At 44.7% G+C, this 14281-nt stretch overlaps 1 protein-coding gene across 1 annotated transcript in view; it reads left to right on the forward strand.

Annotated features, from left to right (window-relative positions):
* xylt1 (xylosyltransferase I) overlaps positions 1-14281 on the forward strand; it is a 271771-nt gene that overhangs the window by 214581 nt on the left and 42909 nt on the right. The window contains exons 7-8 of the mRNA XM_078240920.1: positions 5400-5576; positions 7692-7954. Coding sequence (XP_078097046.1) covers positions 5400-5576; positions 7692-7954 — 440 coding nt within the window. The remainder of the gene's footprint in view (positions 1-5399; positions 5577-7691; positions 7955-14281) is intronic.

The raw sequence follows: 14281 nt of genomic DNA on the forward strand, positions 1-14281 counted from the left end.
ATCCACAACACCACCTACCTTGGTGTCGTCAGCAAACTTACCAACCCATCCCTCCACTTCCTCATCCAGGTCATTTATGAAAATGACAAACAGCAAGGGTCCCAGAACAGATCCCTGGGGCACTCCACTGGTCACTGACCTCCACGCAGAGAAAGACCCCTCCACAGCCACTCTCTGCCTTCTGCAGGCAAGCCAGTTCTGGATCCACAAGGCAACAGCCCCTTGGATCCAATGCCCTCTCACTTTCTCAAGAAGTCTTGCATGGGGGACCTTATCGAACGCCTTGCTGAAGTCCATATAGACCACATCCACCGCTCTTCCTTCGTCAATGTGTTTGGTCACATTTTCAAAGAACTCAACCAGGCTCGTAAGGCACGACCTGCCCTTGACAAAGCCGTGCTGACTACTTTTGATCATACTAAACTTCTCTAGATGATCATAAATCCTGTCTCTCAGGATCCTCTCCATCAACTTACCAACCACTGAGGTTAGACTCACCGGTCGGTAATTACCCGGGCTGTCCCTGTTCCCTTTCTTGAATATAGGGACCACATCTGCAATCCTCCGGAACCTCTCCCGTCTCCATCGACGATGCAAAGATCATCGCCAAAGGCTCCGCAATCTCCTCCCTCGCCTCCCACAGTAACCTGGGGTACATCCCATCCGGTCCCGGCGACTTACCAACCTTGATGCCATTCAATAGTTCCAACACATCCTCTTTCTTTATGTCCACATGCTCGATCCTTTCTGTCCACCGCAAACCAGCAGTACAACCACCCAGATCCCTTTCCACCGTGAATACCGAGGTAAAGTATTCATTAAGCAGCTCCGCCATTTCTAACGGTTCCGCACAAACTTTTCCCCCTTCACCTTTTAAGGGTCCTATGCCTTCACATCTCATCCTTTTACTCTTGACATATTTGTAGAAAGCCTTGGGATTCTCCTTAATCTTACCCGCCAAGGCCTTCTCATGACCCCTTCTCGCTCTCCTAATTTCCTTCTTAAGCTCCTTCCTACATCCCGTATACTCCTCTAAATCCTTAACACCTCCTAGCTCTCTGAACCTTCTGTACGCCTCTCTTTTCTTATTCACCAGGTTCATCACAACCTTCATGCACCACGGTTCCCGTACCCTACCAACACCCCCCTGTCTCATCGGAACGTTGTCATGCAGAGCTCCAGACAAACATTCCTTGAAAATCCTCCACTTTCCTTCGGTACTTTTCCCCAAGAATGCCTCCTTCCAATTTACCCGTCTAATTTCCTCCCTGATGACACTGTATTTCCCTTTACTCCAGAGAAACACTTTCCTAGCCTGCCTGATCCTATCTCTTTCCAATGCTATCGTGAAGGAGATAGAATTATGATCGCTATCCCCAAGATGCTCACCCACCGAGAGATCCTCCACCTGTCCAGGTTCATTAGCCAGCACCAGATCAAGTACAGCCTCTCCTCTAGTAGGCTTATCCACATACTGTGTCAGGAAACTCTCCTGGACACACCTAACAAACTCCTCTCCATCCAAACCCCTAGCCCTAGGGATATTCCAATCTATGTTTGGGAAATTAAAATCTCCCAAACATAGATTGGAATATCCCTAGGGCTAGGGATATGCATCGCCATCTGATGTCACAGGTATAAAGCCCATGGGGCCAGGAGGGAGCTGTTTAATAACTAGCTGTCCTGCAGAGTGCTTCAGAGATTTGTGGCCGGGATATGCTATCAAATCTGACTCTGGATGAACTTTTGTCTTCCTGTTTTAACAGCAGCTGTCTGGAGAGATGGAGTAAAGCAGACTGCTGCATCATGTTATTTCCAGGGTCCTGTTTAGCTATGGTGATGGTGTAATCTTAACAATTCAAATGATTTCTACTCAATGTTCCAGTTTCCATCATCTGCCAAAACCACTCACATCGAAACGAAGCGCACTGTTGGTCAGAGATGAAATGTGCAGATTGACTGAAGAATTGCTTCAGAGGATTTTAGGTTGCTTTCAAACAAACAGAAATTCAACTCATTGGATAACAACAGAGGCAGAGAATTTGCTTTGTGAAGATGCTCATTATCTCTGTGGATGCTGACTAACTCCAGATGTCAGGGAATTTCCTGACCCAGCTTCTTTAATCCAGCCCCTGCTTGCTGTATTTTCATTCCAGGGAGACGGTGGAGGGAATGGAGTCTGGCTTGTCATAGAATCCCTACCAACCACAATCCCACCCAGGTCCTATTCCCGCAACCCCTCATATTTACCCTGCCAATCCCCCTGACACTAGGGTTAATTTTGCAATCCACCTAACCCACACATCTTTGGACTGTGGGAGGAAACCGGAGCACCCAGAGGAAACTCACGCAGACACGGGGAGAACGTGTAAACTCCACACAGACAGTGACCCAAGCCGGGAATTGAACCCGGGTCCCTGGCGCTGTGAGACAGCAGTGCTAACCACTGTGCCACCGTGCTGCCCATGTCACCTCTGTAGACAGCCATGTAGATGGGTGTGTGCTGAGGTAGGCTGGTTGGATGGCCTGACCTAGGCCCAGTCACATTGAAGGCTGTTTAGACCTATAATCCTAACCGTCCACCTCTCCTACCCACTCCTCATGCTCCCTCTGTGCCACTTCCCTGGACATCTGCATTCTGCATGCCTACTCGGCCAGTATGTACTATAGAACCAATATAGAACCACATGCGAACAATGGCAAGTTTTGAAATATGCCTTTAAAAAAAAAACCCATTCAGAAATCTGCTTTTAAAGAAATCTTAGATCTTACACGAAAACAGAAAATGCAGGAACAGATCTGCAGGTCTGGCAGCATCTATGAGTCATGCTGCTCAAAACATTAACTTTGTTTCTCCACAGGTGATGCCAGACCTGCTGGGTTTTTCAGCGTTGTCTGTTATTGTTTAAGATTCTAGCGTCCGCAGTATTTTGCTTTTACTTCAGATCTTACAGCCTGATAAATGTGCCAATCAGAGAGAGTCATTATATTGTCAATAACTGAAGCTTTACCTCACTTCATGCCTCTTAATCCTGTCCAAATAAATCTGCAGTGAAAGAAAGAGTTCAAAGAAAGAGTAACCTATTATAACCTCATAAATATGCCAATCAATTAATACAGACACTAATTAATTAGTCCCCTGGTGAGCTAATTTATTAGTGAAACTTGGAGTTTGGCCAAGCATTCATAATGAGGTCATCTGCAAGCCGTATGAGCAGAAACAGGTGGCCAGACATCTGTTTCTCGAGGTGGTCTTATTATGAATGCTTGGCTTAGCTCCAAGACTTTAACCCAGCCCTTCTTCCACACGGCCATGAAGAATAATCACCACCTGTGTGAGGACGGTAGATAACTTGCACGTTACATGTTATAATTGGAGTGCATTGACTGTGAAACAGTTTAGAGGCAGCCTGAAGTAACAGAAGGAGCAATATTAAGTCCTTATTACAACACAAACAAACAGGTCCCTGGGAGTTTCTTTGTCTGATATTTCAGGAACAAGGGCAAAGCCTAGTGCGGGGAGAGAAGAAAATAGAATAATGTCACTTCTATCTTCAGTTAACTGTATGGCAAGATAGACATAAACTCCATTAGCAGTTAGTATGGGTTAAGGCCCAGTTAATGGCTTTTAAATATATCAGCTAATAGTCTGCTCTTAATGCTGTGTCCCAGGACTTGTCCTTTACTATGTTGCTCACACTGTAAAAACAATAAAACACTGTAAAAACAGGGCGGCACGGTAGCACAGTGGTTAGCACTGCTGCTTCACAGCTCCAGGGACCTGGGTTCGATTCCCAGCTTGGGTCACTGTCTGTGTGGAGTTTGCACATTCTCCTCGTGTCTGCGTGGGTTTCCTCCCACAGTCCAAAGATGTGCGGGTTAGGTTGATTGGCCATGCTAAAATTGCCCTTAGTGTCCTGAGATGCGTAGGTTAGAGGGATTAGTGGGTAAATATGTAGGGATATGGGGGTAGGGCCTGGGTGGAATTGTGATCGGTGCAGACTCGATAGGCCGAATGGCCTCTTTCTGTACTGTAGGGTTTCTATGATTCTATATCTACATATTTTCTACCATCAGACCCCTGTTTTCTCCCAGGGGTCTTTTTTTTTACTCATTATGTTGCTTTGACTGCTGGATGTTTAATAAAAGCTCACAGGGTGACAGGTAATTGCGTGCATTTTGCTTACTCAAGTGAAATATGTGACTGTTTGGATTCAATCAAACTGCTCAAGGATAAAATCCATATTCACTGGCCTTTCATTTAATTTTGAGGAGGGAATGGGTGCATTATTGTGGGTCACATACCATGTAATTTGAGCATGGATTATAGCTGCATGAAATGACCAAGCTGATACTTTAGACTGGCAGCTAATATGGTTTTATTGAATACCAGCAATATTTTATGTAAGTATCCATGTTGCATTCAACTCCGTCAGAATGAGATTAATCAGAAGTTGCATTCACTGCTCCCTGTCATTGGGGTATGAGGAGACCATTCAGCCCAACCACCCTGTTCCACCATTCAATGGGTTTTATTCCTTGGAACATAGGAGAATGAGGGGGGACTTGATTGAGGTGCACAAAATCATGAGGGGCAAAGTTAGGATGAACGCACATAGTCTCTTTTTCCCAGGGACAGGGAATTGAAAACTAGAGGGCATTGGTTTTAAGGTGAGAGGGGAAAGGTTTAAAAGGGATCTGAGGGGCAACTTCTTCACGCAGAGGGTGGTGCGGATATGGAATGAGCTGCCAGAGAAAGTGGTAGAGGCAGGTTCAGTAGCAACATTTAAAAAGCATTTGGATAAGTACATGGATGGGGAAGGATTGGAGGGATATGGGCCAAAGGCGGGCAATTGGGGCTAGCTGGGAGGGCACCATGGTCGGCATGGAGCGGTTGGGTCGAAGGGCCTGTTTCTGTGCTGTATGGCTTTATGATTCTAATGAGACTATTGCTAATCTGTAATCTAACTCCATGTCCCTTAATATCCTTAGATAACCAAAATCGATCAGTCTCAGATCAGAAAATTGTATTTGATGTAGCATTGGATTGCTGTTTTATCATGCGGGCATCACACTGCCATGACTCAAAGCTAATTAAACTCACTCTAATAATGTTGCTGTCTTAAGTAAAGAAAGACTGTTGCAAAGCGAGAAATGTTAAATGATCATCTGTATTAGCAGCTGCCATCTTTACACATAAACACTGCCATATAAATAAATCAGAGGCTTCACGATACATTTTTGTCAGTTTTAATAATTTATTGCCCCCCCCCCCCCCTCACCCCCATCTTGAAAAATCCAGGATGCATCATGATCTAAAGCTTGTGTTGTGTTAAGATGTTTTTCATGCAGTGGGAGTGTTTCTAAATGCTAACGTTTTTAATGTCTTTCTGATCCAGTCCTTCTTTCACACGGTGCTGGAGAATAGTCATCTCTGTGAGACCATGGTCGATAACAACTTGCGCATTACCAACTGGAATCGGAAGTTAGGCTGTAAATGCCAGTACAAACACATTGTGGACTGGTGCGGCTGCTCCCCCAATGACTTCAAACCGCAGGATTTCCATCGCTTCCAGGTTCAGTTCAATACTCGCTAACAAACATGACCACGGTGGTACTAACATTACTATTACTACAAATGAAACTCCCATTTCTGTGTGGAGTTCGCACATTCTCCCCGTGTCTGCGTGGGTTTCCTCCGGGTGCTCCGGTTTCCTCCCACAGTCTGAAAGATGTGCGGGTTAGGTTGATTGGCCATGCTAAATTGCCCCTTACTATTAGGGGGACTATCAGGGTAAATACGTGGGGTTATGGGGATAGGGCCTGGGGGGGATTGTGGTCGGTGCAGACTTGATGGGCCTTTTTTGCACTGGAAAGATTCTATGATTACAAAAATAACTCACATTCTGGTAGTTGGGCTGAGGTTGTGCCAGCCATTCTGGTCAACTCCCACCACAAATATGGTAGGAGTCCACCGGAATAGCTCACACACTCATACAGAATATCATTCCTGACTTCAGTTAGGGTTATTTTAGTGTCAGGAGGACTGGAGCTAATGTGGAATGGCTCAGAGGGAACTGCGAAAGCATTTGGAGGAAACGCCACATTCGCAAGCACTTGAGAAGGAAAGAGAGATTGGAGATGGAGTGATAGTGAACAGAAGATTGAGGGGGAGCAAAGGCAACATTTACAGCAATTTTTCTACAGTACTTTAATTTCCAGAAGGCATTGATAAGATGCTGCATCAGAAGTTGCTTTGGGGCGGCACAGTGGTTAGCAGGGACCACTGGGACCTGGGTTCGATTCCCGGCTTGGGTCACTGTCTGTGCGGAGTTTGCACGTTCTCCCCGTGTCTGCGTGGATTTCCTCTGGGTGCTCCGGTTTCCTCCTACAGTCCGAAAGACATGCTGGTTAGGTTGATTGGGCGTGCTAAATTACCCCTTAGTGTCAGGGGGACTATCTAGGGTAAATGCATGAGCTTATGGGGATAGGGCCTGGGTCGGATTGTGGTCGGTGCAGACTCGATGGGCTGAATGGCCTTCTTCTGCACTAGGATTCTATGATTTTACATAGTGGAGGGAATAACACATAAGCATGGATAGAGGATTGGTTACCTCACAGGAAGCAAAGAATAGCGTGAAATAGCTCTTTTCTTGGGTTGGCAAGCTGTACCTAATGGAGTGCCACAGGGACCAGTGCTGGGGCCTCAACTATTGACGATCTACATCAATGATTTAGATGAAGGGACTGAACCTATGGTAGCTAAATCTGCTGATGACACCAAGGTAGGAAGGAACGTAAGTTGCCAAGAGCGGGGAGAGAGTCTGCAAACATAGATAGCTTAAGGGAGTGGGCAAAAATTTGGCAGTCAGAGAATAAAGTGGGAAAATGTGAACTTGTGCACTTTGGCGGGACAAATAGAAAAGGTTTATGGGGAGGGGTAATCAGGAAAGTTAAATTGAGGCCACAACTGATCAGCAATTATTGTATTGAATGGTGGAGCAGGCTCAAGGCACCGAATGGCCTACTCCTTACCCCAAGTCCCATGTTCCTATTAAAGGTGAGAGGACAGCACTTGATGTCAGCTGGAATGGGAGGCTGGGAAGGGAAGGCGGACAGTCAAGAATTTGGTGAGAGTGGGATTCAGAAAACAGAGAGCAAGCCTCCTGGATGAGATCAGATTAGAGAAAGATTGGAGAAACTGATGAGGTGTGATCTTTGCTGGCTAGACCAGCATTTCTTGCTCATCCCTGATTGCCCTCGCGTCGGTGACGGTGAACAGCCTTCTTGAAGTCTATGTAATGTAGGTACACCCACACTGCTGTTCGGAAGGGAGTCCTAGGTGTTCAGCCCAGCGACAGTGAAGGAACGGCGATATATTCCAAGTCAGGATGGTGTGGCTAGAAGGGGAACTTGCAGGTGGTGGTTCCCTCGTGTATTTGCCACACTTGTCTATTGAAGTGGTCGAGGTCACGAGTTTGGAAGGTGCTGTCGACAAAGCCTTGGTGAGTTGTACAATGCATCTTGTAGATGGTACACACAGCTACCACTGTGCGTCGATGGTGGAAAGAGTAGATGTTATGCTGATGGATGGGTGGATGGTGATAGATATCCTTTAGGAACATGGCCAAAACCATCACAGATGTTGACAGATAGTAAATGAAAATAACAAACTTTTTTAATCCACACAGCAAACGGCAAGACCAACATTTTTTGCTCGGAAGTTTGAGGCTGCGGTTAACCAAGAGATCATTGGTCAGCTGGACTTCTACTTGTTTGGGAACTATCCAGCTGGCACGACAGCCCTGAAAGCATACTGGGAAAGTGTGTATGATGAGCCAGATGGCATCCACAGCATCAGTGACACATACCTGACCATGTATCACTCCTTCACTCACCTAGGCCTGAGGAGAGCGGAGTCTTCCTGGCATTCAAAAGAGGAAAATAAGTGCAGGTGAGAGAGAAGCTGCAGGTCAATGCGGTACAAAAATGCAGCTAGAACCACACAGCTAGAACCACGCAGCTAGAACCACGCAGCTAGAACCACACAGCTAGAAACACACAGCTAGAAACACACAGCTACACGCACACAAACAGCTGCATGCACTAAAATTGTTACAGGTAATTCAGAAGAATGGGGGAGATCTTATAGAAACATATAAGATTATGAAGGGAATAGAAAAGATAGAAGCAGGGAAGTTATTTCCACTGGCAGATGAAACTAGAACTAGGGGGCATAGCCTCAAAATAATAGGAAGCAGATTTAGGACTGAGTCGAGGAGGAACTTCTTTGCTCAAAGGGTTGTGAATCTGTGGAATTCCCTGCACAGTGAAGCAGTTGAGGCTACCTCATTGAATGTTTTTAAGGCAAGGATGGATAGATTATTGAACAGTAAAGGAATTAAGGGTTATGGTGAGCGAGCAGGTAAGTGGAGCTGAATCCACAAAAAGATCAGCCATGATCTTATTGAATGGCGGAGCAGGCTCGAGGGGCCAGATGGCCTACTCCTGCTCCTAGTTATGTTCTTATGAACAACATTGGAGTAAGCTTTCCCATGTTCATCAATGTTGCAAAATAAAAGTCGGCAGAAGCAGATCTCATCCCTTAATGCAAATGCTGAGTTTTTTGTCAGCATTGATGGTGTTTCCCATGTGACTTTGCTAGTTCTAGTTTCACCTGCCAGTGGAAACAACTTCCCTGCTTCTATCTTTTCTATTCCCTTCATTATCTTATATGTTTCTATAAGATCTCCCCCATTCTTCTGAATTACCTGTGACAATGAAAAAAAAATTACTCTTCACTTACCTGACACAAGTTTCATTCAAGAGTAAGCATTTACTCTGGGTGTAGGTTCGAGCTTAAAAGTTTAGATTGGCTTCCTTCACTATCTTTGTGCAGTTCTGCATTCAAGGGCCAATGTTAACTCTGAGGTAGCATTGGGCTAGTTGGAATGGATGTGAGGGATGCGGAATGGACATGAAGCACACTTTCTGGCCTAAGTTTGAGGTGTCGATGAGTTTGAGGCACAGAGTCTTTGAACTCTTGGGAATTATTTAAATGCCACCCATCCCAGGCAGGAAGAGGACACAGGGTGACTGCCTGCCAGGAACAATCAGGCAAATCTTGGGAGGGTCCAGTGGGAGAGAAGGTAGATGTTCCAGGGCAGCGGAGGTTGTGGGGCTTGGCGGAGCAATTTTCCTCTATCCGTAGAGGACCTCTTCCATCTGCACGCCTGTTTCAGCCTGGGGAGCAGCAGGGGTGTCTGGTGCCTTCTCCACTCAAGTTCCAGTTAAAGTGTTGAAATTGATACTTTAGAAACCCAATTTTGATAAATTCATAAGGTCCCCTGCTGGTTTCCACTCTGGGACTATGGATAAAATAAACCAGCGAGCCTTCAGAACGCAGCTGCACCTACCTGAACTTACCAGCAAGTGGCACCTGAAGTCTGAAGTGGACAAATTTGGGTTCATCTGAATTGGTGTCGTTGTGTTGAACATTAATGTTTTAATGTTGAGTTTGTTAAGATAATAGTAGACTAGTATTTGGTAGACTAGTTTATGTAACTGAATGGGGCAGAATCTGTTTGAGATGTAAACACCAAGGAATGGATGGTTTACAAATTCTGTAATGCACTTTGAGATGTCCTGAGATAATGAAAGGTGTTCCAAAAATTCAAATCTATCAATCCTTCATTCCTTTCTTTCCTTCTCATCCCTGAGTGACAGTGCATCCCACAGCTCTTTACCCAGGCCTCTCTAAACACTGAGTACTCTTGTTTCCCCCACTGAAGCCCATCACTCAAACACCACAGTAGGGATATCAGGTGACCAAGGAAGGCTGAGACTGGAATGTTGTCTTGGCTGACTTTGAATAGGGGGGATTTCCAGCCTAAGTATTCTTCAATTGAAAAGTAACCTTTAAACACTTAAACACTGATCCCAATAGTGCTTTTAGTTCGTTCTTTAAAGTAAGTTTGAGGAAGAGTCCCTGTGGAGACATGTGGAAATCATTAAAATCATTTTCCTCTACTTCCGATGGTAGACTTTGGCATGTCTGAAGCTGATATATAACACTCTGCAAAAACTATTAAGTACCACTGTATACCTACCAGAGCATTGGTAAGAATGACTTGAGAAACATACCACAATAGGACAAGCAAGCTTCACTGGTGGTAGAGGAATCAGCCCGGCCAGCTCAGTAGGGAAGGATCACACAAGAACTTGGACTAGGTGGCCAGGGAAGGAGCACATAGAGTCACAGAGGTTTACAGCATGGAAACAGGCCCTTCAGCCCAACTTGTGCATGCCGCCCAGTTTTTACCACTAAGCTAATACCAATTACCTACATTTGGCCCTTATCCCTCTATACCCATCTTACCCATGTAACTGTCTAAATGCTTTTTAAAAGACAAAATTGTACCCGCCTCTACTACTACCTCTGGCAGCTCGTTCCAGAAACGCATCCCCTGTATGCGAAAAGATTGCCCCTCTGGATCCTTTTGTATCAGGTTGATACCGGAGATGAGGGGTGTAGATTATGAGGAGAGATTGAGCAGATTAGGTTTGTACTCGTTGGAGTTTCGAAGGCTGAGGAGTGATCTTATAGCGGCATATAAGATAATGAAGGGGCTGGATAGGGTAGAAGTGGAGAGATTCTTTCCACTTAGAAAGGAAACCAGAACTAGAGGGCACAGCCTCAAAATAGAGGGGGGGGTCAGTTTAGGACAGAGTTGAGGAGGAACTTCTTCTCTCAGAGGGTGGTGAATCTCTGGAATTCTCTGCCCACTGAAGTGGTGGAGGCTACCTCGTTGAATATGTTTAAGTCACGGGTAGATGGATTTCTGATCGGTAAGGGAATTAAGGGTTATAGGGAGCAGGCGGGTAAGTGGAACTGATTCACTTCAGATCAGCCATGATCTTATTGAATGGCGGGGCAGGCTCGAGGGGCTAGATGGCCTACTCCTGCTCCTATTTCTTATGTTCTTATGTTTCTTATGTATCTCTCCCCTCTCACCTTAAAACTATGCCCTCTAGTTTTAGACGCCCCTATCTTTGGGAAAAGATGTTGACTATTGAGCTGATCTATTCTCATTATTTTAAAGACCTCTATAAAATCACCACTAAGCCTCCTATGATCCAAGGAAAAATGTCCCAGTCTATCCAGCCTCTTCCTATAACTCAAACCATCAAGTCCCGGTAGCATCCGAGTAATATTTTTCTGCACTCTTTCTAGTTTAATAATATCCTTTCTATAATAGGGTGACTAGAACTGTACACAGTATTCCAAGTGTGGCCTTACCAATGTCTTGTACAATTTCAACAAGACATTCCAACTCCTGTACTCAATGTTCTGACCGATGAAACCAAGCATGCCGAATGTCTTCTTCACCAACCTGTCCACCTGTGACTCCACTTTCAAGGAGTTATGAACCTGTACCCCCAAATCTCTTTGTTCTGTAACTCTCCCCAATGCCCTACCATTAACTGGGTAGGTTCCTGCCCCGATTGGATCTACCAAAATGCATCACCTTGCATTTATCTAAATTGAACTCCATCTGCCATACACCAGCCCACTGGCCCAATTGATCAAGCACGGAGGGACTCCCAAGCAGATGGGTGGACTCTACATACAGAGAGATCTCAAACATACAGGCCAAAAAGATCAACATTGGTGCACAGCCTAAAGTGTCAGGAGCCAAGCCCAACCAAACAGAGCATGCTTCTGGAGAGAAATAATGTGCTGGTGCCAAACCCCAGCGAAAGTGCAACCCTCTTGGGATAAATATTAACAAATGGATTTCCAACAGGACACGGGCAATATTTTGAGTAAACTTGCAGTTTATTGAGAGTCATGTAGACTTTTGTGTGTTTGTTACATTCAGAGTCTTAAGTGTACTTGCAGAGTGCGCTGACAGATAAAAGAGCATAGCTGATCAATTTAACACATTCCTTTCAATGATTTGCCCGATTCTCACTATTTTAGTTGCTGGTTTCAGACTGGTAGCAATAGATTTTTCTCACCTGTCTTGACAGTTAAAAATTTGAGAAAATCAATATGGTTAACTGAGGAGAAATTGGTTAAATAAATCAGTGCTTGGAGTTTGGCAGGTGATTTACAATGATGCAGACATAGAACCATAGAAAATTACAGCTCAGAAACAGGCCTTTTGGCCCTTCTTGTCTGTGCCGAACCATTTTTTGCCTAGTCCCACTGACCTGCACTTGGACCATATCCCTCCACACCCCTCTCATCCATGAACCCGTCCAAGTTTTTCTTAAATGTTAAAAGTGACCCCGCATTTACCACTTTATCCGGCAGCTCATTCCACACTCCCACCACTCTCTGCGTGAAGAAGCCCCCCCTAATATTCCCTTTAAACTTTTCTCCTTTCACCCTTAACCCATGCCCTCTGGTTTTTTTCTCCTCTAGCCTCAGCGGAAAAAGCCTGCTTGCATTCATTCTATCTATACCCATCAAAATCTTGTACATCTCTATCAAATCTCCCCTCAATCTTCTACGCTCCAGGGAATAAAGTCCCAACCTATTCAATCTCTCTCTGTAACTCAGCTTCTCAAGTCCCGGCAACATCCTTGTGAACCTTCTCTCCACTCTTTCAACCTTATTTACACCCTTCCTGTAACTAGGTGACCAAAACTGTACACAATACTCCAAATTCGGCCTCACCAATGCCTTATATAACCTTACCATAACACTCCAACTTTTATACTCGATACTCCGATTTATAAAGGCCAATGTACCAAAGGCACTCTTTACGACCCTATCCACCTGTGACGTCACTTTTAGGGAATTCTGTACCTGTATTCCCAGATTCCTCTGTTCAACTGCACTCTTCAAAGTTCTACCATTTACCCTGTACGTTCTACTTTGGTTTGTCCTTCCAATGTGCAATATCTCACACTTGTCTGCGTTAAATTCCATTTGCCATTTTTCAGCCCATTTTTCTAGTTGGTCCAAATCCCTCTGCAAGCTTTGAAAACCTTCCTCACTGTCCACTACACCTCCAATCTTTGTATCATCAGCAAACTTACTGATCCAATTTACCACATTATCATCCAGATCATTGATATAGATGACAAACAATGGACCCAACACCGATCCCTGCGGCACACCACTAGTCACAGGCCTCCACTCAGAGAAGCAATCCTCCACAACCACTCTCTGGCTTCTTCCATTGAGCCAGATCGAACCATAGAAAATTACAGCTCAGATGCTGGACTTCAGGTGCCCTAGATACAAGAATTAAATATACCATTCTATAATTATTCTGAAAGTACATGGTCATTAAATAATTTGATTTTATGCTATATTATTTGAGCAAAATCCTTTTCTGTTCAGTTGAATTGGGTGGCACAGTGGTTAGCACAGCTGCCTCACAGCTCCAGGGACCAGAGTTCAATTCCGGCCTTGGGTCACTGTCTGTGTGGAGTTTGCACTTTCTCCCCGTGTCTGCATGGGTTTCCACCGGGTGCTCTAGTTTCCTCCCACACACCAGGTGGATTGGCCATGCTAAATTGCCCCTTAATGTCCCGGGATGCGTTGGTTAGAGGGATTAGCGGGGCAAATATGTGAGGTTAAGGGGATAGGACCTGGGTGGGATTGTTGTCAGTCCAGACTCAAGGGGTCGAATGGCCTCCTTCTGCACTGTAGGGATTCTATGATTTCTATGAAATTCTGAAACTTCAGGGTTGCAATATTCTTCTTGTGAGAAGGTGAATAGAACATGTTGCCTCACAAACCATAAAAACAAACACAAGAAAAATCCTGAATTAGCAAAAGTGCATTAAAATCTCTCCGAGTGCCCGAGATCTCCGGGGTTCAACTGCATTCCGAACATCCTCAGTGATATTTTCCCTTAATATCCAGCCTGACAGATTACTCGGACATTTATCACTTTACTTTTCAATAATTTAAATTTATGTCTGCCAGTCCTCCTCTCTTGGATTACTTTGAATTAAATTTCTTGCATTACCTTATCTGTACCGCTTAATATTTCATAACACCTCAATGAGGCCCCATCTAAGCATCCTTTTATTAGACCATAAAGCTCAATGTTCTTTAATCTTAATTTATTTGGGATCTTTATTTCTCCTCCTTGTGTCTTCTCTAATACATGTGTATGTTTTAATTGTGGCTTGAACTGTGCATCGTAAAGTCAAATCATAAAACCTGGATACTCTTGTTCAAAGTGCATGTCCAAGTATCCTATCAGTTTTTTTAAATTAGCTTGCCATATTGCAGATATTAAAATTGATGAGTGCT

The sequence above is a fragment of the Mustelus asterias genome, chromosome 23 (assembly GCF_964213995.1).
Source record: "Mustelus asterias chromosome 23, sMusAst1.hap1.1, whole genome shotgun sequence".
Taxonomy (NCBI): domain Eukaryota; kingdom Metazoa; phylum Chordata; class Chondrichthyes; order Carcharhiniformes; family Triakidae; genus Mustelus; species Mustelus asterias.